This window comes from Phascolarctos cinereus, unplaced genomic scaffold, assembly GCF_003287225.1.
Source record: "Phascolarctos cinereus isolate Bilbo 61053 unplaced genomic scaffold, phaCin_HiC Scaffold_726;HRSCAF=1367, whole genome shotgun sequence".
Lineage (NCBI taxonomy): Eukaryota > Metazoa > Chordata > Mammalia > Diprotodontia > Phascolarctidae > Phascolarctos > Phascolarctos cinereus.
In genome coordinates this window covers 228,304,611-228,329,791 of record NW_027556098.1, presented here as the reverse complement: position 1 = coordinate 228,329,791, position 25,181 = coordinate 228,304,611, and the positions used below count along the sequence as shown (strand labels likewise).

The 25,181-nt window shown below is 37.2% G+C and overlaps 1 protein-coding gene across 1 annotated transcript in view; it reads right to left on the bottom strand.

The window, feature by feature from the left end:
* KCNH7 (potassium voltage-gated channel subfamily H member 7) overlaps positions 1-25,181 on the bottom strand; it is a 567,074-nt gene that overhangs the window by 41,830 nt on the left and 500,063 nt on the right. Inside the window, exon 6 of the mRNA XM_078146161.1 lies at positions 15,803-16,228. Coding sequence (XP_078002287.1) covers positions 15,803-16,228 — 426 coding nt within the window. The remainder of the gene's footprint in view (positions 1-15,802; positions 16,229-25,181) is intronic.

Below are 25,181 nucleotides of genomic sequence, written 5' to 3'. Positions count from 1 at the left end.
CTAGGAATCTATTAGGTAGATGAACTTGTATCTTCATATGAGAGTTAAACAATATTATGGAGACAGTTTAGTACTTCAGCTTCTAGATATCACAGATAACCATATATCTCTAATAATATGGCTATTATTGACCAATATCTAATGGTAAGACAGGGCCATGTAATAAAAGGACACTTAAATGGGTATTTGACCTTGAGATCTGAAAACTACAAATTATATATTCGTTTATTAGATTTCCTAAACAATGTCAACTATGAGGACTATATAATCCACAAAGTATGTAATCATTCTATAGTTACATGGTAGTTACCAATGAATTATTGAGTCATTTTATCTTTATACTACTGTGAAAAACTTATTTCACAGAATACCTCCAATGGAATTAAGAATAATAATCACACATTAAAAAAGAATGTAAAGTTCAACATAAACATTAAAAGTTATCTTTTCATATCCATTAAAAAAGCAATTAAAAACCCTCCTAGTTCAAAGAAAAACCTTTCTATTACAAGAAATGCTAAAATACATTTCATTGTGTATTTTTTTTTTGATACTCTAGCACCATAGTGGGCAATGAGAGTGAGAGTATCTTCTTAGTATTCTTTCTGACAGTCTGCTGAAGTAGAGGTGTACTCATTTTCGCAGGCACATAGCAATTTTCTTCTTTAAGGAAATGCAGAAAGTTTGGAGATGTGTACTTCCAGAAATTCTGCTTTCTATTACTCTATTATTTTCATTGTGTCAGATACTGTAGGATAAAGATGGGGAGCAGGGTGAAGAAAAGGAAAGAGAAGAATTGGGATGGGGAAGTTTTTTAATAAGGACAACTCTTCTCAGTGTATGAAAGGAAACAATGAGGTAGAGTTGGCCTACTTCCTCTGCTGGGAGGTGCATTTTCACTTTCATCCCCTGGGCATTCCATTTGGTAAGGTATGGATTCTGAAATTAAACAGGACCTTAGAGTTCTGAAAAGAAGTAATGTATCTTCCAATTTATCTAACTTTTCCCCCTAAGGCTAGACTCTTGTAAGAGGAGGTAACACCTGCCTTCTAGCCCCACGCATAAACCACCAGAGACTTTGAAACTCAGAGATTTGAACTGACTACACATATTGTTTACCATGTTGACAGCAGGAATTTCCCTGGTTCACTCACTAGTTCCTTTCTGCTTTTATTTTGAGTGTTTTTCCTTACTTGTACTGTGAGCGATTTACTTGTTTTGTAACTGGAGAAATAGTTGAGATTTGTTATTTGAAACTGCTATATCTGTATAGTAGCTTGGAGGCAAACTCCTGTATTGGCCTAAAATAAATAAAATATAATTTTTAAAAACACTAGGCAAGCAGTTATTTAAAGGAAATGCTTCAAAACAAATATAAGGGTTTTTTTTTGTAACTTACTGAGGTGACTGGGTAAAAACAAAGATGGTACTACTAAAAAGATACTTCATTTACAAATGGAAAAAGTCTCTTGGGTAGGCAATAATAATAAAAGAAAATCATCCAGTGTCATTGGTATGTTCTGTTATTCATAAATTGAAAGAAATAATCTTTAAACACTAGATGCCATTGAGTGCACCAAGCATACAAATTGACATGATAAACAGCAAAGAAAATAAGATGAGTATGGAACTGGGAGGCATATGAGGTAGGGTCATATATCTCCACATAATTTCTATTATTTGTAGAAAACGATTTTGTAGAGCCAACCAGAGTTGCAGAGTCTACTCTGAAACCATTACTAAGCAATTGGTTGAGGTCTCTGTTGAATTATAAGGATGAATAAATATTGACTTCAACAATCAAAGAAATTCTCTTTGTAATATGCACCCAAACGCAATTACTTTTGCTCCTCTGACAAGGTGAAAAATGTCTCTGACTCATATCTATTGTTATTCTGTTGACACCAACACACCTGAACATTCTTTGTTAATCACTATAGTATACCACAGTACCACCAAAAGATAATTATTTTTATATTATAGATGACATTTTGTATTAAAATAGCACTTTTTATCTTCAGTGGCTTTAAATATTTAATTCTCATAACACTCTGGCAAAGACTGGAGGTTTATTGCCCCAGTTTACAGATGAGGGTTAAGTGTTGTCTTAGAACCCCAGAGGGATAACAAAGGAAGAACTTGAATTCTCAGATCCCTGCCTCATCACTCTAGCCACTTAACTGTGTCTCTTCCAGTAGGCACATTTGGAAAATGAATATCCAGAGAAAACCAACTAACAGCTTTTGAAGTCTGCCCTAAACATTTTTTTGAAGCTTCAGCCAATTTTACTGGTGAACCTTATCTTGCTCAAAATGGTGGAACCTATTTATATTTGCTTGATTTTAAAGAATGTAATTAACACCTGCCTCTCAGACCAATCATATTCTATTAGACTTTTGCTGAATACAACTTTGTTTTAGGGATGTAGTTTATCCCACAGTATATTCAAATTCATGTAGTGACCACTTATGTTATAGTATGGGTCTTCTGTAATTTCCATTAAGGAAAACATTCTTTTTAAATGAAACTATGTAATGACCCATATTTAATTGATAGAGAAGTCATTTATTAGAAATGAAGAATTATCTTTTAGTCTTTTCAAGACTCAATTGAGGTGGCAACTCCTCCATGAAATCTTCCCTAGGTTCCCCAGGTATGAATGATATTCCACTGACAAATTTCTCATAAAACTTGAATGTCTCCTTTGCAATTATCGCAATTCTGCCTTGTATTATGATTTATATTTCCCAACTATTAGGTTGTGAGCTCCTCGATTGAAAGAACTGTTTCTTATTGTTAGATCCTCAGCATTTGGTCTTATATACAATAGGCACTTAATAAATATGTATCCAACTGTTGACTTTTTTACTCTGAATTAGAATTCAGCACACATTTATTAAGCTCCTACAAGGTATAAGTCATGGTTCCTGGCTATAGTTACTGTAGTTGATCCTTGTCAATAGAGATCCCCCTGTAAGGGCTACATGGTACAGTAGAAAGTAATAGTTTAAGTATTGGGGGAAATCAAGGAAATGTATTATTGATATGGCAGAATACATGAAGAAGTGAATGGTAGGGCAGTAGAACAACACCAAACAAAAGATGTCTTTTTTATCTTTTGGGTTGTGTAAAAAAAATACAATGAATATGGACAATCCACAAAATTCACACGCAGTCAGAATGACCATCTAATTTCGAGCATCTCAAACATGTTGGAACTAACAATTTCTCTTAAATGATTGAATGAGATTTTGAACTTTTCATGCCAGAACACGAGGGATTTAAAGGCCACTTTGTTGAGAGATTTATTTTAATGCATATAGTTAGAATTAGCTTCTTCTGTGAAATGACTATTCTTCTAGGTATTCAATTATGTCAATTTTCTGAATAGTGTATGAATTCTAATTCCAACAGCTTTTAAATATAAGCTGTCCATGTCCATATTTTCTAAAATCATAGATAGCTCTTTATCTTTGAGATAGAATTTTTGTGATAGAATAAAATAATCTCAGAATTGGAAGCTGATTTAGAATTCACTTAATTCAACTTCCCTTAGTTCTCTTCTTGAGTATCCTCAGAAGTGGTGATCCAGCCTTTGCTTTATCACCTTTGCAATTAATTTATAATCCTATGCATTTAATCTTTTTAGTGTCATGGACTCCTCTGGAAGTCCTGTGAAGTATATATACCTTTTCTCAGAATGTTTCTAAATGATTAAAATCCAATACATTTAATTCCAAAGGAAACCAATTATATTGAAATATAGTTATAAAAATTATTTTTAAAGTTTACAAACCCCAGGTTCAGAACTCCTAAATTAATGGAAACATACTACCTTATGGGATGCCTATTCCCTTTGTAGGCATTCTTCCCATTGATACAGATGCCTATAATTTGTAATCTTAGAAAAATTCCTGGGGGAGGGATTGAGAATTTAAAGGATTTGCCCATGGTCACACATTTAACACGTGTTAGATGTCTAATTCCAGGCCAACCCCTTCTTTCTACTATACTGCATCACCTCTCTATCCAGAGATTGTAGGACTGAAAAAAGGTTTCTAAATGAAAACTAAATATGTTCTAAACTAAGCTTAGTGAATCCCATTTATGAGACAAAAATTATACCCAAGAATTTGCCAGTATTCTCTATTTTCAAATACTCAGTGAACTATAATGCACAAAAATCTGGGGGTATGGCAAATTCTGTGACTACATTTAAAAAATTTCCTAAAACTTGTATTTCAAATTTGGGTTTTTTGGTCTTTGTTCTATATTGTCCCACAGGTAGATGAAAAGTGAAATCAAACTTTTTTTTTTATTGTTAATTTATAAATAAGGAAATAGAAACATTATGCTATTGTCTGTCATGATAAAGCCTGGAAATTTGAAAGAGAACTAAAAACACCAATGCAATCTGGCCTGTCCTTTCATGATGCTATAAATTCAAATTTTTAGTGGGCAGTAAATGGCATAAGTCAATGCTTCTTGTTTAATTTGGATCTCATTCCAAATTACTCTTCAAATCTGTTGCTCATTGTAGCTTCCCAATTAAGGAGCAATAGCCAATATAATATCGGTCAGTGCCAATATTAGAAAGAGAAGTCATATCTTACTGGTTTTTATCCACTGTTTAACCCTATAAGCCACACTACTTTTCCACTGCCATCACAGAAAAGAATGAAGAGGTTGTAAGGGACTTTAGAAAATCACCAGTACAAAATAGTATAAGGTACATTGCATTCTAGGCCCAGCTCTTCTATTTCATACCCATAAACACACATGATCTAGAGCAAATGACTTCACATAGCCATGCCTCAGTTATCTCATTTGTAAATTAGAGGACTCTGGTCAGGTAATCCATTCCAACACTATAATTTTATGACATACTCTACCATCTTTCCATTAGGCTTATCCACAGGGAAAACTTCAAAGATATATGAAAACTACTATACAATCAAAGAGTCCTAGAAAAGAAAATTCTATAACTTTCAGAAACTTATTTCAATGTTTAACAGTCATCATTGTTAGGAAATTCTTTCATATAGCTGCCCTAAATCCATTGGGCTAAAGTTTAGTCACAGTTGTTTTAGTTTGCTCTGTGCATAATGGAGATAAAAAACTGTTTGCCTTCAATATATTTATACTATAGCAATATATTTGCACAATAGTATATATTTAATATATTTACCCATTGGCAAAGATTATATGAAGAAATTAAATGATGCATTTGATATAAGACTTTTATTATATGAACTAGACTCGCTGTGTGCAAATAAGTGTACTCTGACATAAAACACTTTTGCTTGATTACAAATGGATAATATATAAATGATGCATATACATATGTGTGCATATATATATATACATACATTTATGTATACACATAGGTAGATCTATCCATCTAAAGGCAAAGAGCACTTGAATAGTGCTTCACTCAAGCTCCCATTCAGGAAGTAAGCAAATAAGATTGGTCTATAATTCAACTATAATCTTATAGATTTTGTAAGACTTTACTGCTAGCCTCAAGATGAATCAAAAGAAAAGAGTTGCTGTAATACTGATAATAAGAGCTAACATTTATATGGCACTTTAAGGTTAACAGAGTACTGTCCTCACAACAATTTCAAGAAGTAGCTAGCATAAATATTATTACACCCATTTTATAGTTGAAGCAACTTAGAATATAAGTGACTTGTCCATGGTCACAAAAATATATGAGTCAGATGTAGGTCAGGGTCATTTGATTTCAGTCAGAGCTCTTTCTACTGTATCACACTGCTTTCTATAAACCCAGACTGCAAAACCTTGGCAGTTAATGTCTATGGTATGTATGTATGTATGCATGCATGTATGTATGTATGTATGTATCTATTGATCTATAAAGAAGTTTGCAGAAGTCAGTGCAATGCTCAGGTTATTTCTCTGTTATCTCTTGCAATGATAATGTAACCACTTTGCCTCCTTTTCTGGTGTTACTTGTTCTGATGATGTATTTTATACTACTTATATGTAAGTTCCCACCAGTAATCTATTCTAGTTTACTTAGACCCATTGTGCATCTTTCCACTGACCTTTAGGCTATCCGCAATGTTGGTTATTTTGTAGTTTTGTTGTTAAGTTATTTTCAGTTGTGTCTGACTCTTCATGACCCCATTTGGGGTTTTCTTGGCAAAAATACTGGAACAATTTGCCAGTTTCTTCTCAAGCTCATTTTACAGATGAGGAAACTGAGGCAAACAGGGTTAAGTGACTTGCCCAAGGTCACACAGCTAGGAATGTTCTGAGGCCAGATTTGAACTAAGGAAAATGAGTCTTCCTGACTCCAGGCCTGCCACTCTTTGTGCCATCTAGCTGCCCACTCTTTTGTAGTAGGATTTAATACTAATAAATTCACTCCAATACCTCACCACAGTGTGGAGGTGACTTTGGTTTCTCAAAGACTAGGCTATGGAACTTGGGCTCAAGCTATGGCAAGGTAAAAAGTTCTGAGCATGGGTCTGGTGACAGACTTCCATGCAAGGAGCAGCATACCTAATTTCTAAGAGGTTCCCCACAAGACGTTTGGTTACAAATAGTGAAATATGTTGTGACTATTGCAACTCAAGAAACAAAGCAATAGAACAGCTGTTATCTGCCTAATGGAGAGAGGACACATATAGATTTGAAAAAAAAAAGAATTTAGTATTGAAATATCTCATAGTCAATGGAAAAATGGGCAGCTAGGTGGTGCAGCAGATAGAGCACTGGGCCTGGGGTGAGGAAGACCTGAGTTCAAATTTGACCTCAGACATTTACTAGCTGTGTGACCCTGACAAGTCACTTAACCTTTTTTGCCTCAGTTTCCTCACCTGTAAAATTAGGTGGAGAAGGAAATGGCAAACCACTCTTTGCCAAGAAAACCCCAAATGGGGTCATGAAGAGTCAGATACTGAAATGAATGAACAATAACAACAAAATAGAAAAATAGCATTCAGGGACTAAAAAAGTACTATCTACCTTAAAGGGTCATGATGCAATTCCTGTTATAAGCCTTACACCAATATATAAATGTGAATTTTAAGTAATGTAACCTCTCTAATCCTCCCTCATGTGCAACATAGGAATGGTAATAATAGTTGACCAGCCCGAATTCAGGAGGCTCAATTAGATGATCTCTTGAGGGCTTTTCTAATTCTAGGCTTACTTATCAAGATTCCAACATTGAGGTAACATCTGCATTATAACTGGCCAGTCCTGTGGACTACTACTTAAGAGAGAATTTTAGAAGTTGGAGATGGTCCAGAGAAGTGCTATTAAAATGGATTTGCATCACATAATTTCAGACTTGGAAGGAATGTCAGCAGTCACTCAGTCCATACCTGAAAAAACAATGCCCTCTACAACTTTCCTGACAAGTGGTCAGTAAGCCTTTGCTCGAATATTTTCTGCAAGGGAAGAATTCACCACTAACTCAGGCAGCTCATTGTACTGCTGGGAGAGTTCTAGTTGTTAGGATATTTTTCTTGACATTAAACTTAAATTTGCCCCTTTGCAACCTCTACCTATGAATTTGACCTCTGGAACCAAAAAGAACATGTCTGACTCCTCTTTCACAGGACAACTCTTCAAAATACTTGAAGATAGCGATTCTATTCTGCCTGTTCCTACTCTGTCTACTCTTCTTTTGTCTAACCTCCTCCAGTTGCCTTGTAAATTAAAAAAATAATAATAAGGTCTTTTAAGAAAGATTAACTAATTGGGATCCTCTATTGAAAACCTAAAATGAATAAATAAAATTTAAGAGCAGCATTAAGTGTTTAGATTATAAGGAAGACTTTGGTCACTGTGAATGTTTTTGAAGATGGACATGGGTTACAGTGTGAAACTGATAGAAATGTATTTTAAAATAGTATGTATTATCATCTGGCAGGGATGGCTCTGCCTGAAGTCAGAGGAACAGCTTTTAGTATGTCTCAAGGACCTCTTTTCTGTCTCCATATGGCTTTCTTTTGCCCATATGGTTCTCAATGTCTATAAGAAGACTAAGAGGTAACATAATTACTATTTTATATATATTAGTAACTATTATTGATGAAGATTAGGAAATATCATACATCTGGGTGGTAGCCTGTTTGTTGTAAGAATCAAATGAGATAATATAGATAAAGCACTTTAAGGAAAAGTACCATATAAATGTTAGTTATTGCTATCCTTCAGTGTCTCTTCCAGTCTCCTTTCATGGGTTCTCATACTTCATCAGAATACTTATAGAAGAGATCTCCTTAACTCCCAGGACTTCTGACTTTATTGAGTTTATAGCAAGAGGAAATAGGCATAAATTACGAGAGAAGAGAATGAGGTTCTACAGATAGAAAAACCAGGCAGGTTAAAGAAACTTTCCTGAAGTCTTTAGAAACAGAAAAGTTAAATACTTGGAATAGGTTAAGTCAAATCCTGCTGATAATCACACAAGTAGATGAGCTAATCTCTTGAAGTCCTTTCTAACTTGATGATTCTGTGATTTGGTAATTTTATTCTAGACCCAAATACCAAAGAGCTATGCCTTCATGTGATCAAGCTTCCCTGATTAGCCCATTTGAGCACATAATATCTTTCCACTGGAAGCATTTATTTTTACTTTTTTAGAACATGATGGATTTTGCAACTACAGTAATAGCCTTTAGGACCAGTCCAAGGCCCTATAAAGCCTGGTGAGAGACTGAGGGGTTAGAAGGCCACCAAAATTGGTATATCTGAATGAAACAGTTGTGACAAATGTAAAGCCCAAGAGACAGAATTTTGGGGTAATTAATAATCAACTTATTAATTAGGCAAGGAAATAATAAATTGATGGTCAGTAACCAAAGACCTGAATGCTTAAATACCTTTAGAAAAGGGGGTGCCCCTGACAGGTAAAAATTAACCTTGATTAGTAAATAATTAATGAGGGGCAGACTTTCAGGTGAGGAGATGGGCTAAAAGTCTTCTCCTCCTGCTGAAACGTGACTTGATCATAAGACTCAGCTGCCTCTAACAATTTGGACAAAGGAATCCATCTCTATCCAGATCACTCTGGTTGGTTTTGTCCTTCATAAGCTGGGTCCCCTTGGACTCTAATAGAGAGGTACAATGACATGGGCCCATGCTTTGGGGCTGGAATGCACCTAAATTAGATTCTATTTATACTACAAACAAAAGTAAGGTTCCTAGTTGGGTAGGGTCCAGCCCAAGATTGAAGAGAATATTCCCAGAGGATTAGGCCAATCTCCTCTGTCAGCCTTGTCCTTCAGAGACTGGATTCCATCTACAAGATCCCTAAATGAGGAAATAAAGGGGAAAAAAATCTGTATCCTAATTTAATAATTGTTTTTAATATAGTAAAGTAATTGCTTCCCTCATTGTATATTAAAGATACAAATGTTTACTTTGCCCAGGGCATCAATAATCCTAGGGCAATCCTAACATTCCTATAACATTGTCAGAAGGAAGGCCTTGGATATATTATGGATCAAATCATGTAACCTGAAACAAAACTACATGTGGAAAAGCGTGATATATGGTTTGCTCATGATAGGCGTTATTATTGTTCCCCTGGTTGGCTGGCCTTAGGTGAAATTCTGACGCAGATCAAATCTATTTTTGGCACCCCTCCTTCTACTAAAGCAAAGCAAAACAAAACAAAACAGTCATATGGCACAGCGGATAGAGTGCTGGCCAAGAAGTCAGAAAGATCTGAATTCTAATCCTATCTCAGACACTAGCTGTGTGACCCTAGGCAAGTCACTTAAACCTCCAGGCTGTTTTTTTTTTTAATCTGTAAAGTGGGCATAATAACAGCACCTAAATCACAGGTTTGTTGTAAGAATCAAATGAGATAATATAGATAAAGCACTTTAAGGAAAAGTACTATATAAATGTTAGTTATTGTTATCCTTCAGTGTCTCTTCCAGTCTCCTTTCATGGGTTCTCATACTTCATCAGAATACTTATAGTAAAGATCTCCTTAACTCCCAGGACTTTAATTACCAGCTCTGTGCTGAGGATTATGAAGTCTTTCTGTCCTGCCCCAATCTCTCAGCTGACTTCCAATCTTGCACCTCCAACTGCTTTTCAGACGTTTCAAACTGGATGTGAGTAGACATCTTAACCTCAATATGTCTAAAGTGGAACTCATTATCTTCCTCCCTAAACAACACCCTCCCCCCATCTTTCCTGTTACTGTAGAGGCCAATACCACTCTCCCAGTCCCTCAGGTTCACAATCTAAGAGTCATCCTGGACTCCTTCCTCTTTCAGCCCCTCTGGTATCCAAGCTGCTGCCAGGGTTTGTAGATTTCACCTTTGCAGCATCTCTAGAACATGTTCCCTTCACTCCTCTGACACCACCTCCACTCTGGTAGAGGCCTCTAATCACCTCATACTTGGACTATTGAAACAGTTTCCTGGTGGACTTCAAGTCTGTCCCCTTTGCAATTCATCCTCCATTCAGTCACTGAAGTCATTTTCCTAAAGGGTAGTTATGAGCATGTCATCGCACCCCCACTCAATAAACACCAGTGGCTTCCTATTGCCTCCAAGAGCAAATACAAAATGCTGTTTGGCATTCAAAGCCTTTCATAACCTAGCCTTCCAGTCTCCTTATATGTTACTCCCGGCCATACGCTCTTTGATCCAGTGACCCCGGCCTACTGTTCCATGAACAAGATGCATCATTTCTTGGCTGCAGGCATTTTCTCTTGCTGTTACCCATGCCTGGAATGCTTTCTCTCATAAACTCCACTTCTGGCCCTCCCTGACTTCCTTTAAGTCCCAACTAAAATTCCATTTACTGGAAGCCTTTCCCAACCCTTCTTAATTCTAGTGACTTTCCTCTATTAACTGTATTTCCTATTTATCCTGTATATGGCTTACTTTGTGGATATTTTTTTTCAGGTTGTCTCCGCCATTATATTGTAAGCTCCTTGAGTCAGGACTATCTTTTGCTTCTTTTTGTATCCCCAGCCCTTAGCACAGTGCCTGACACATAGTAAATGCTTGAGATGCTTATTGATTAATCACTTATATTGATCTCTGACTTTTAAAGGCCACATATAGCTGTGATTCATTAAGGTCTATCTGGGGCAGTTAGGTGCTGCAGTGGATACAGCACCAGACCTGGGGTCAGGAAGACTCATATTCCTGAGTTCAAATCTGGACTCAGACACTTACTAGTTGTGACCCTGGGCATTCACTTAACCCTGTTTGCCTCGGTTTCCTCAATTGTAAAATGAGCTGGAAAAGAAACTGGCAAACCCCAAATGGGGTCACTAAGAATTGAATACAACTGAACAACAAGGTATCTGCCCTCCCAAAGCCCTTTATCTTTTAAAGTTGATAACCTCATCAAATATTTTCTGTTCTATCTCCCATTTCCTCAGAGCTCTAATTTCAAAGGTCAATTAATGAAATGTTAAAACATTAATTGGCTACAATGTTATTTTGCATAAGAAATATGTTTGCATTTTAAAAAGGGAAGACTAGACATGTATACCTTAGATCAAAAGGGAGAGTGATTTTGGAACATCCTTCAGGTCATATCATACTTAACTGCAATTAAATTTCCCTAAAGTCAACAACATAAATAGATGTCAGTCATCTCTTTGTTTACCGGAAAGCTTTCATCTCAGGTGACAATGAGTGGATTTTTGTAAAACTTTGCTTTTGTCAACTAAGGAAGCTTTAGGTGGCTAGATATGTGGCAGAAAGCTGGTTTGAAACAGTGAACGTCTGAATTACAAATATTGTTAAAATGTCAAAGCCCTAACAGATAATCAGGTAGACCAGGGATTTAGGAGAAGCTTTGCTTTAGTGAATAAATTAGAAAGATTTTGTCATCACAGTTACAGAACGAATAGTGTCAGAAGGGACCTCAGAGGATATTTAATTTAACCCATAAATAAACAAAGTCTATCTATAATATACACCACCCTCTAGCAGTCTTTCAGCATACAACATATCCACTAAGTTCTCCTTTAGCCTTTGCTTCCTAGTGAGGGTGATCCCACTCCCTTCTGAGACAACCCAAAACATGATTTCAGTTGTGTCTGACTCGTTGTGACCTCATTTGGGGTTTTCTTGGCAAAGAAACTGGAGTGGTTTGCCATTTCCTTCTCTAGCTCGTTTTACAGATAAGAAAATGGAAGCAAATAGGATTAAGTGACTTGCCCAAGGTCACACAACTAGCAAGTGTCTGAAGCCAGATTTTAATTCAGGAAGAGAGGTCTTTCTGATTGCAGGTCCCCCATCTACTGCGCCACCTACCTGTCATTTTAATTTTCCATTTTTAGTTAGCTCTAATTGTTATGAAAGCTTTTCCTTTCATTAAGTCCACATTTCCCAATTTTTGACTTCTACTCACTTCTAGTTTTACCACCTGGGGCCAAACAGAAGAAATTTCATGCTTAATCCATATGACAGCCCTTCAAATCCTGGTCTTATCAAGCCCCTCTTAAACCTTATCTTCTCCAGGGTTAGTCAACCACTCCAGTTCTACTGATCAATCCTCATCCCATGATTATAAATCCCTTTACTACCCTAATCACTTGCTAATATGGTGTCCAGAACTAAACATGGTAATTCTGATGCAGTCTAACCAGATCAGAGCATCCCTTTGGTCCTGGACACTCTGCTTCTCTTAGGATGATCTAAGATCATCTTAGTATTTTTAGCTGCTGCTTCATACTTTGGACTCACATTGATCTTGCATTAGCCTTCCAGATTAGTTTCAGATAATCTATTGCCCAGCCACATCATTCTCATCTGGTACTGAAGATTTTATATTTGTCTCCTTTAAATCTCATCCTTTTAGATGTGGCCCAATCTTCTAGCCTGCTAAGATCTCTTTAGATTCTGATTTTGTCATTCACTGTTAATTATCCTTCTAGTGCTTTGTCTTCTGCAAATTTGTTAAGTGTGCCATTTATACATTTGGGTCAAACATAGCACTGAGCCATTGATGATTGTTCACATCATGAATCAGTCCAGACTCTGTGGCCATTTTCTTTAAGGCATGGTCATTCTTTCCACCTCAGAATAAGTTCCACCCTGGCCTGGCTGTCTTGATTGGTAACTACTTCTTCTAGACCATTTGAATAAAATCTTCAGCCATGATTCTCTTCACTTTGCTACCAATGCTTGCTGGCTCGTATCAGGCCATTTCTTTCAATACTCATCTGCCTTTTCTCCTTCCCTCCTCTTGTCGCACCCTCCCTCCTCCCTCAACCTTTCTGGATCTAAGGACTATGCTGCATTGTTTTCAGATAGGGTGTGTCAATCATCTTCAGCTCTATCACTATCCCAGTAACTTTCCAGACCAAAGTCCTTCCCAGGCCACCAGTCCTCATTGTATATAATTGCTCTCATTAGAATCTATGCCCTAATTACAGTCTTTGCTTTTTGTATTTGTATCCCAGTGTTTGGCATATAATAAGCATTTATTAAATGCTTTTTCACTCATTCAAGGCAGTTAGGTGGCAGAGTAGGTAGAGTGCTGGGCTCATCTTCCATAATTCAAATGTGGCCTCATACACTTACTAGCTGTGTAACCCTGGGCAAGTCACTTAACCCTGTTTGCCTCAGTTTCCTCATCTGTAAAATGAGCTGGAAAAAGAAATGGCAAACCAATCAGTGTCTTTGCCAAGAAAACCCCAAATGGAATCACAACGTGTCAAACAGAACTGAAAAAACTACTGAACAACAGCTTTTCATTAATTCACATTACTGAACTTGTCACCTAGCCCACATCTCAGTATCTCATTTAGTAGAATAACAACAATTAGTTTTTTTCAAATGTTTTTCTAAAATCTAGGTAAACTTTAGCCTCTCAACGACACAAAGTTAGAGCTCTAGTAAACTTGTCAAAAATGGATATGAGATTTTTCTAGCAATACTTGTTTTGATAAAGCTGTCTTGGTTCCCTTAAGACCACCATTTCTATAACTCCATAAAGAAATGCTTAGGATGTGATGATACCATTTGGATGAAAATTAATATTCTTATACTTTTTTAAAATAGGTAAATATCCCCAGTGTAATCTCATTTACATTTTTCAGTTGTCTGCCAAGCCCGTGTATATTTATTCAAAAGGTAATGCTAAAGAAAACTTCCAGTTTAAATTATTACAAATCTGAGTTAGGTTTTACAAGTACCATTTTTTTTTCAGTAAGGACTTCTTTTTGTGCATAATGCCTACAGCTCAGAGCTTTTAACTCATGCAATTACATTGTTTTATAGCTAGGACCTAGAGCAGGGGTGGGGAACCTGTAGCCTCCAGGCCACATGTGGCCCTCTGGGTCCTCAAGTGTGGCCCGTTGACTGAATCCAAACTTCACAGAACAAATCCCCTTAATAAAAGGATTTGTTGTATAAAACTTGGACTTAGTCAAAAGGTCACCCCGAAGGACCTAGCAAGTGAAAAGGGTTATAACTTCTCAAGCTGTTACTTCCCTTACTTTACTTCCTCCTCCCCTAATCTTAATTAGCTATAGTTCATTAGCTCTGCAGAGTGATTTTTGGCAATTTAAATGGTATGCCCCAAGGAGGTCTAAGGGCACTCTGAATTTCTTGTAATTCCACCTCTCCTGTGGTTGTTCCAGACTAGTGGTCTCATGGGTGTAGGGAGCTCTCTGCACTTACATAGATCAGCAAATTGTACAATTTAGAAATTTGCCTTGAGCACTGAGAGATTAAATGACTTGTCCACAGTCACACAGCTGAGACTTGTCAGAGGCAGGACCTGAATCCAGGTTGTCTTAGCTTGGAGTCCAGCCTTCTACCTAAGACCCCAAGTTACTTCTCTAAATTCAGTATATCTAGGAAGTATTTTCCATCAGCCTGCTCACTTAACAATCTCATGTAAATGACCAATATGGATTTACCATTAGGCCTGCTAACTTGCTGGGACTTGGTGAAGACAGTTTTTTTCCTCTCTAGAGACCCATTTCTTTTCATTTGGACCACCATAACTAGGGAACCATGAATGGGAAAAGGTCAGGATTTTTTTTTTCTGGTCTAGTAACTTTTTTCTCCAAGGAGGCCTGCCTTCTTGTCGCCATCGGCAACTTCTAAAACAGTGATAATTAGCCCAAACAGTATTGTGATAGAAAATTAGGTAAAAACTCCTAGTTTTCAGGACATTAACTCATTTTAGAAATGGGAAGATTACCAGCTCTCAGGACATTAGCTTCCTATACTGACAAAAGCACCAACCAAGAGAAGCATTTTACCAGGACTGCATGGGGCTCACCTATTCTCTGTCAACATTTCTGTGCACAGCGGGGCTCTTGGCTGGGTTGGAGAAGGGGGGGGATGGGGGCTACATGGGGTGCTTCCCTTCAGCCTCCATATTGTTCAAAAGAAAGTATGTCACACAAGGAGAAATTTCAGAGTGGTTTAGTTCTGGCCCTCTTTTCTACCCCCCCCCCAATCCCATGATTCCCTTCCCCCACCCAAGCTCTTCATGACAGAAAGGAAGGAACAAAGATGACCACTTCATTTTTTGCAAACATATTGATGTGGATTTGGAAGTTAAATTGTTTAGGCAAAAAAGAAAGAAAATTTTGTTACTATAGATTCAAAAAGCCATCAGAGACTTCTAGAAAAATCAGAAATTATGCTTATTTTTCACCCTAGCTGATAAAAAATGGTTCCATTTTACATTTTACAGGTGAAATAGAAATTTCTGTGAGGTAAAATTGGTTAAAAAAATTCCCGAAAGCTTTTTAAAAGTAGACTATTGTTCTAATAATACTACCATTTAGAAAGCAAGATTATAAAGCACTTCTTACCTCATCAGAGCCAGATCCAAAAATCAGCAAGTCAAAAGGTATCGCTGCAACCATATCAATCAGGAACCAGCCTTTGAAGTAATGAATTGCAATTTTGGCTGGATCACTTACCACTTCTTCATTCTGGTTTACATAGGTGGTTCGAAAGTTTATTAGAATATCTATGATAAACATAATATCCACAATCAAGTCTACCACATTGAGGGGGCTGCAAGAATAGCCACACTCTCTTCTCTTCTGCTCTTCTCTGTCATTCAGGAGAAAGGCTGCAGAGTAAGGGGTGAATATAGCAGTGTATATGACCAGCAACAGGATAAGCCAGTCCCAGACGGCTTTGAAAGGGCTGTAGTGCAATATAGTAAACTTGTTGATCCGAGGCGTCTGTAGTTTATATTCTGGCAAGACATCTGCTCCTAAGGATAGAACCTGAGGACAGAAAAGAAAGAAACAATAATCTGTAAAATGTTATTGTTTAGGCTGGGGAGCCTGTAAAATCATCTGTTAAATGATTGATAATAGGATCCGTCGTCGTCGTTGTTGTTGAGATATGTGATTTCAGTACCCAGAGCACCTGCTCAGCTCTAGTCTTATTGTTCTGGACCCTAAAAAGGGAAGACTTGTCTATGGGTACGCAACCAGTCTGTGTCAGAGAAGATTTGAACTTTCAGGTCTCCTTACCTCCAAGACCTGCCCTCTATCCACTAAGCCAAACTATTTCTCAATAGAATCACATATTTAGAATAGTAAGTGATCTTATTACTTAAGAAAGTGAGGGGGAAAATGTTAATAATGAGGTTTAAACTCAAAAGTTTGTTGTGATTATAATTTTTTTTTCTTCAGAGAGCCCTATGTTTACCGGCACACTGATCTTAAGAGGTCTTCTAGTGGAACTCTCCTACTTTACAGATGACGAATAGGGGAAGGTTCAGGGTTTCTCCTCCCTCACCCCCAGAGTCACAGTCAGTAAAAGGAAAAGGCAGCAGATGCTCAGATTTCTAAAGTAAGCACACTTTCCACTGAACCATATTCAACACTGAATGTCACTTTGAAATACATATGGAGAACCCACACATTTTCAAGATTAACTTAATAAAAACCCGATAGATTTGCTCCAAATTAGTTCTGGTAATATTTCATAAGAGAATAAAAAGGCAACTTTTCTCAAATGCTCTCTGTATGGAAAAACATAAATAACAAATGTTACTACTCAGATGAGAAGTAGCTTTTGGGGGACTAATTACAATTCTGTTAGGTAAACATGTTGTTCAATTTTTACAGTATGGAACTGAATTTGATTCATGAGTAAAAAAACCTAAGAAAGGAGAGCCTGTAATGGACCAAGAAACATGATAGAAAAGTATCTTGGGAGCCAGGGTCACAAATTTTAGTTACCACTAACAATTAAATCTCAATTAATCAAATGTATTTGACCAAAGCCTTCAATTAATCAGAATTCTTCCCACCTTCTTCCTCCCATACACTCACATCATATTTTGCATGTGGGAAAGCTAAATCAACAGCAGAATTTCATAGTGTGAATTGATTTCATTTGTTTGTTTACTAAGGAAAAGTGTTGAAAGTTATATAATGAGCTTAGTATCCATTTAATCCATGTTCTAGCACAAAGAGATACATACCCACCAAAGTCTTACTCTCACAACTCATCATGGGGTACAGGTAAGTGACTAACTGAAGGCAATGTCAATAGAATACAATGGAATGTTGGCTCTGCTAAGCTGGAAAGGCTTTGAGTACGGTCCCAATAACAGACTATTGTTCATACGCTAGCCTCATTAGTTCTGAGAGGTGCCTTGTAAGAACATTGGCTAGTAAGTGATGAATTTTTTGGCTGTGGCAACCTATAAAATAAATAAATACATAATATGGTCTCCAGTCTTACGTGGCCTCCTTCCATGTATGCAGTGACAAAGCAGAATGGTGGAAAAGGTGGCAGTGGGTTCAAAGAATCACATGCAATTATTAGATTTTCTGAGAATGTGATGTTTTTTAGTCTTGTCAGTTCCATTCCCTTCAAATAGTCTGCTTAACAACTAAAGTGGCCTCCTTGCCATTCTTTGTTCTTGCCCTGCCCTTTCTCACCGATATACTTTTGTGCTTGCTGTCCCCCATACCTGCAATGGGCTCCCCTATCTGTTGAAATCCTTTTGGTCCTTCAAGGGCTACCTCTGCTACCACTTCCTACAAGCTTCTCTGATTCTCAGCTATAAGTGACCTCTCCCTTCTCACATCTGTCATGCCACTCCACTCTCCTAACTTGTGTTATAGTTATTTGTGTATGTTCTTTTCCTCTATTAAGATGTAAACTCCCTTGAAGTAGGAGAAAATGGTGACAGAAAATTGTTAATATAATGACGGAAGTTGTTAATACCAAATGTATATGGACAGCCACTCCTTTAAGTGATCTTTGTAATGTCAGAATTTCAGTAATGTCCTTACATTCCTACACTTAAGATATTTACTTTTGATTAGGTTGAGCTGAACCATAACCTAGGTCCCTTCATCCTGAGATCTTGCCTTGTGGGGGAGCCCAGCTCAAGCTAGATCTCAGCTTCGAGTGTCCTTGCCCCCTTCAGTGGGCTTCATGGCATGAAGGGCAAAACAGCCAGAATGAAATGTTTTTTCTTGGTTGGATTGCCATGGGCCACTGGGGTCTCATGACCAGGCCTTGCTACCCCATACTACCTCCTTCCTCTATTCTCCCAAAGGTATAAGAATCTTTTGCATGGCTCTTAAAAGTTGAGAAATCCACTGGACAGCCACCCAGGGTGGCAATTCTGCTACCTAGTTATCTTAATTAAAGACACTTTATGTCTCAGTTCATGCCTTTGATTTATTTCAGGACTTGATACCTAATTAGTCAGTATCTATTGCTGAGGTTTTTTGGACTGTACACCTGTGATTTCAGTCGTATAGGAAGTGCCTGATATAGGGAAGAAGCTTCCTCTATCAGTGCAGATCAGGAACTTTTTGGCACCTTAGAATTGCTCGGGGGCACTGAGAAGGTAAGGGATTGGTACATTTCACATAGGCAGCGTGTATTAGAAGGTTGGTCATCCTAACTGCAAAACTAAGCTGCAGCTCTAGGGATGACTATAGTTCTCACTACATTTGCCCAGACTTCCCAAATCATGGATCCTCAGACTTGTAATCATGCTGCTGATGGCTCACATGTGTAGTGTCCTGCAAATGTAAAGAATGTAAATATGTCTCCTCCGTGGAAAAATATGTTACTCCTGTTGTCCTGTTGGGTGCCTCATATGTGCAGAGGTTTTAAGTAGGGGAGTTCTTAGAAGACCTTGACAAGATCTTCAAACTAAGCCAGCCTATAACATGATACTAGGTGACTTCAAGATGAAAGTGGACGCAGGAGAGCACTATTAAAATTATGTTAGGACATATATAATGAGAATAAGAAAACAGAGAGGTCAAAAAAGCATGCGGATTACTTAGGAGCCTCATACCGGTGAGTTGGCAATACTAAAAATGTGCTGACTATAGCACAATGAACTGTCTTAAAAAACAGGAAGTGTCTTAATGGATCAGAAATGACTGGTTACACATGGAGCAATTTAAGGATCAGTTGTTAGGATTTAGTCAGATTACTGATCGATTAAAGCACAGGTTCAAATCAATACTAAATAAAAAGAGATGCTAAAGACAAGAAGACTGTAAATAATTATAGCAGTTCCATTCCAGCTTTAAAAATTCAAATGATCAGTTCTGAAAAAATGGGAAATGAACAGCAGTAAAGACATTGACTCTGACATCATTTCTTAGAGAAGCTGAACTGGTTCAAAACAGCTACCACAACAAGGAGAAAGAAAGAGAACAGAAACTACCTAGCCAGGAAATATTTCATCTATCTTAGGGTAGGTTTGAACTAGAAGTACAATAGCACAAAATAAGGCAGTGGGATCATAACTTTAAAGCTAGAAGGGACTTCAGAGACCATTTAGTTTACCACCATATATTACAGATGAGGAAACAAGATTGGAAATGTTAAATGGCTCGCCAAGGTCATAAAGATATTAAAACAAAAACAGAAACAAAAACAGCACCAGGATAGAATGAGGACATTGTAACGTGAAATCTTTGAATGAAATAAATTTATTAACTGGGTTGAAAAAACTGTGAATCTTCAAAACATTAGAACACGTGAAAACATATTCCACCATCAAATACAAATAATTTTTGCATTATCTGTAGCTTTGGTCTCTCTTTCTCCAACCAAATCCAATCCAACTAGAATTTATTAAGACCCAATAAATAAAGCACTGTCCTATAGATAGAGCTGTACCTCTAGTGAGGTGCACATTGGTCAGAATAAATTGTGACATTTTAAGAGGTACTAGAGAGATAAAAGGAAAAATGCCAAGAGGCACATGCCGGTCACTCTGCTGTTCTAACGATGAGAGGTCCAATCCGAACTATCTATTGGTAGTGTTTTCAGGCAATGTCCTAGGAAATGAACTGATTTCAAACAGTGACTAGACGGTTATACAATATTTACTGCTATAAAGATAAATAGCATGTTTATAGACTACTGACCAAAAGAAAATGCTTCATTGACATGTAGAGAGAATTATCCTCTTCCATTCATTTGTGAAATAAAATATTTTAAAACAAAAAATGTTGATTTATTAAAAAAAATTTATCTTAAGGAATAAAAAGAAAAGCAAACTATACCATATAAATAGAGGAAACATCATAGACCCAAGGGCCATATTGTTAGTTTCCTTTTTTTAATTTCTAAACTAGTGATTAAATGTAAAGTTTAATACAGGCCAAAATATGGCTTTCTTTACCAAATACATTTTTTTCCTCCTTACTAACACATGGCAATTTGTTTAACCTGGGAATTAAGTGTTACATAAAACCTGAATACTTAGTAACCTAGACAGCGCTATTTATTCAATGAAGATCTACTGTGAAAATTTTGTGAGAGCACCAGGATTAATAACCGCTCTTCTCTTTTGAAAAGTGCAGTGGGGAACGATTAAGGCATCCAAAAGATTATACAGTGCTTTTGGCAGCTCTTAAACATCATGCTGAGGTGTTGGTAGAGAAAGCTCGCTTGTTATTTATTCTTTACTTGGGGTTTGCACTTAACTAATGGGCTAGCTGTGTTTTTGTATATAAGAAAGATTAGTCAGTAGCAAAGTGAATCATATAGATTATATAGCATGAGGAACAGATTTAAACCTCTCAGGTTTTCATTGTGTGACAACTAAATACAATAGAAGATGCAAAATTGTCATCCTGAACAGGCATTCTCATTGCTAATCATCCAGCTATTTAGATTAAATTAAAAGAAAAAACCAAACAAATGCCACATGGTACAAATTAAGTCTGTCCTATCCCCAAATGCTTTTTTTTAAAACTTTTTATTTGGAAGAAGTTTAATTTTAGGCACTGCATTTATCATACTTTGCTCTGACGAATACTGTAGTGCTAAATAAAGGCAAAGTAATTATGCAGTTTAACAATGTGAAGCTTTATTACAGGTATCCAGAGAGAAACTCTGTAAGAGATTAAAGGGCTTGATGGTGGATCCCCATTCTGTTTCTCCTCTCTTCCATGTCCCTGCCCCCAGCAGAATGTAAGTACTTTACAGGCAAGAACCGTGTTTTTTTTCTTTTTAATTTTTTGCATCCCCAACACAAAGTTTTTTGACACAGTTTTCTGTCCCCAATCTACTAGCACATAGCAGACATTTAATAAAAGTTTGTTGAATTGAACTGAATTGTATACATGTTGTTTTCCCTCTTAGAATGTAAGCTCCTTGAGGGTAGAGGCTGTTTTGTTTTGCCTTTATCAATCAATCAGATTCAGACTTAGCCACTTACTACATGTCTGACCTTGGGTAAGTCAATCAACCTTTCTGGGTCTCATTTCTTAATCTATAAAATGAAAAGTTGGACTAGCTGACCTGCATAGTACCTTCCAGCTTGAGATTTATGGTTCTAAGATCATTTTTGGGGCAGCTAGATGGCTCTAGAACACTGGGTTTTGAAGTAGGAAAGATCTGAGTTCAAATCCTGTCTCAGACACTATCTGCATGACCTTCGCAAGTCACTTAGCATCTCTCAGTCTCAATTTCCTATTCTGTAAAATGAGAGAATTAGAGTACATTGCCTCTAAGGTCCCTTCCAGTTCTGATTCTATGATCCTGGGATTTAGATGACTTTGCCCCATTTGCATTGCAATGTGCTAGTCTGTGCATGTGTTGTAATCTCATGCTATATTGTAAATTTCAGTCATTTCAGTCACTTCTGACTCTTTGTGACCCTGTTTGGGGTTTTCTTGGCAAAGATACTGGAGTGGTTTGCCATTTCCTTCTCCAGCTCATTTTACAGATGAAGAAACTAAGGCAAACAGGGTTAAATGACATGCCCAGGGTCACACAGATAGGAATGGTCTGAGGACAGATTTGAAGATGTCTTTTTGTCCAGGCTTGACGTGTGCAACCTAGCTGCCTCACTCTTACCTGCCCTCTCATCTTAATACTAGTACCTTCCCCCCAATTTAGCCTATCTGTATGTTGTACGTACATATTGTTTCCCCTATTTGAATGTGACCTACTTGAGGGCAGGGACATTTATGTTTTCTTTGAATCCCCAGCATATTGCACACTTCATAGCACAGAGCTGGCATTTCATAAATGCTTGCTGACTGACTGAATTCACAAGAGAAAACAGGCCTAGACAGAGTGACTTGCTCAATGTTGTCATTCAGGCAGCAAGCAGAGGAGTGCGGATTTGAACCCAGATCCTTTGCCTGCAAATCCAGTACTCACTCCTTTGTATCACGCTGTTCTTGGGCTTTACTGCCAGTCAGTATGGATGGGAGAGAAAAATTCCAAGTCAAAATATTTTAGATATTAAGCTTTATTTTCAGAAATGGAGACATTCAGCACATTTATAAGTTGCTCCATAAATTTCTGAATTTCTGAAAATTGAGATGTTTTGATTTCTAAATTTTGTACATAATGAATCGCTAATAGTTGCATACTGCCCTGGACTCATGGTGCCACCTGGTGGTTGACATGGGACATCACTTGATTGTACCTCGTTTTCCTCTTCTAGGAGAAATTATGCATGTACAAGTTTATTCTCACAATTCCTATTTCATTTGTTTTTCACAGTTCACAGCTTAGTTAATTCAACCTCAAGTCACTCTTTCTTAAACATATTCATGTACCAATAATTCTGGTCTTTTCCCCCTGCCAACTCTCCGTTTACGTCCAGAAAAATCACTCCCTCCTAACTTAAATCAGTTTGTGAGCTCCACCCAATGAATTTAATCAGGACATAAGAATAGTGCTAATAATATGCCAGTTTTAAGCAAAAAGAAAAGCCATATATTTTGCGATTAAATTCAGTAAAAAAAAGTATTTGTGCCATCAACCTTGTGAATCTAGAATCTTGAAAAATCACAGAATTTCTGTTGGGGAAGTGTCTGCAGAAGTCATTTTTATCACTCACAAATAGTTAACCAGCCTTTGCCTGAAGGTATTGGCAGGGGGTGAGGAGAAGAAGGACAGATAGCACATTCCCTTATAGTGGACCTCAGATTTTAGGAATTTGCCCCTTATATTGAAGAAAATTCTGTCTTCATTAATTTTCACCTAGTTCTTTGCAGGAGATTGGGGGTGGAGTGTAAGCAGATAAGCAATAAATGTCTAATTCCTCTGCCATATGAAAATTCTCCAAATATTTGACAACATCTCTCATATCTTCTCTTCAATGGGCTAAATATGCCTTATTAATTCCACTGATCTTCCTTTGGCACAATTTTACATCCTTTCACCATCCTCATTGCCTTCCTCTGACTGTTCTCCAGCTGGTCAATGATTTTATGAATGTTACACCTCCACCAAGGTGGATTGGGAAGTTTTATGTGTGCATATGACTCCTAATTGGTTGAGAGAATGATGCACTAAGCTACTGTGTACTGCCTGAGTGCAAAAGGAACACTTCGGGATGTTTTGTGTATATGTTTTCCAAGGAGTCTCTTTTGTCTATTTTCAAGTTGACACATGGTTCCAGAGTATAGACACAGTTAACACTACTGGAAAAAAAACACTACTAGGATAATTTTGTGCTATAGTGGATAGGAGCTAGGAACATGCAGCTAAGACAATAACACAGGTCTCTCAACAACCAGGCCAGGGCACATCTCACTACACCATAGGCTGACTATTATTTTTTATTATTATTCTCTTTAATAGGGACCGGAATATAGTGCAGAGAGCTTCCAATAATATCTTCCCATGCGAGAGATGATGGGGAGCCTGCTTCTGAGAGAATTATGATGATGTGTAGGAGAAATGCCTGGGAGAGATTGACATGGGTAAACATTCCGTAACTAGATAAAGTTTGCTAACCACATGTTTAGGAGAAACCTTTTGGATTGGCCATGGAGCTAGAACTGGAGATGCTTTCAAAAGGTACAAGTAATCAGAGCCTCCACACTTTTCTCTTTGGCTGTTCACTCTTGGTTTGGCTCCTTAGTAGATGGTGTCCAGTGAGAACCAATGCTATAAGACGAGAGGTAGAGGAGTAGAACATACTGATCTTGATAATTTCACTGTAAGTGAAACTAGAAGAAAGAAAGAAGTTATGGCCAAATGGAAAGATGACTCAAAAGTACCTGAGTACCTGTTGGTGTTGAGAAAGCAGATGGCGGAAATGGTTTTATCAGACCCCCAAAGGCAACAAGAAATATTATTTTATGAGATTGTTGGCCACCTTGCAATCCAGTATAAGTGCTAAATATTTACAAAAACACAATTAAATAATCACAGTTTACACAACCACAGAAACTGTGGTTGTATAGGTAGAGAAATTCAAAAAGAACTCTATAGGTCCTCCAAATTAAACCTTGACTTCAATGCAAAGGTGAGAAAGATAGGTATAACAAAAGAATACAGAAAAGCATCATTCAGGAAGAAGGGATGAGAGAAACCCCAAAACTTGTACATTACACAAAAGCCTCATGTCTTTCTATCATGAACACTTTGAGAAGTGAATTGGTACATGTTGAATGTGGTAAGCCCCAAATAGCATTGCAGAAATGGAATAGATCATATTAACAGGCAGGAAAGGACTTGTTATTGATGTTGAAATTATCCCTGAATTGGCTGTCTGTATGTAGTCGGACTACCAACTTGTCAGAATAAAGAAAAACTCTAGTTAACATCAAAAATAAATCACAATAATGAGGATTTACTGTATGGTTGGAACAGTTCTATCATGAACTGTCTAAACAAGTAATTGACAACGAAAAATAGGAATGGACAAATTAAATATCAACATTGATTATAGTAATAATTTTATACAGCAAAGTTATGCAACAA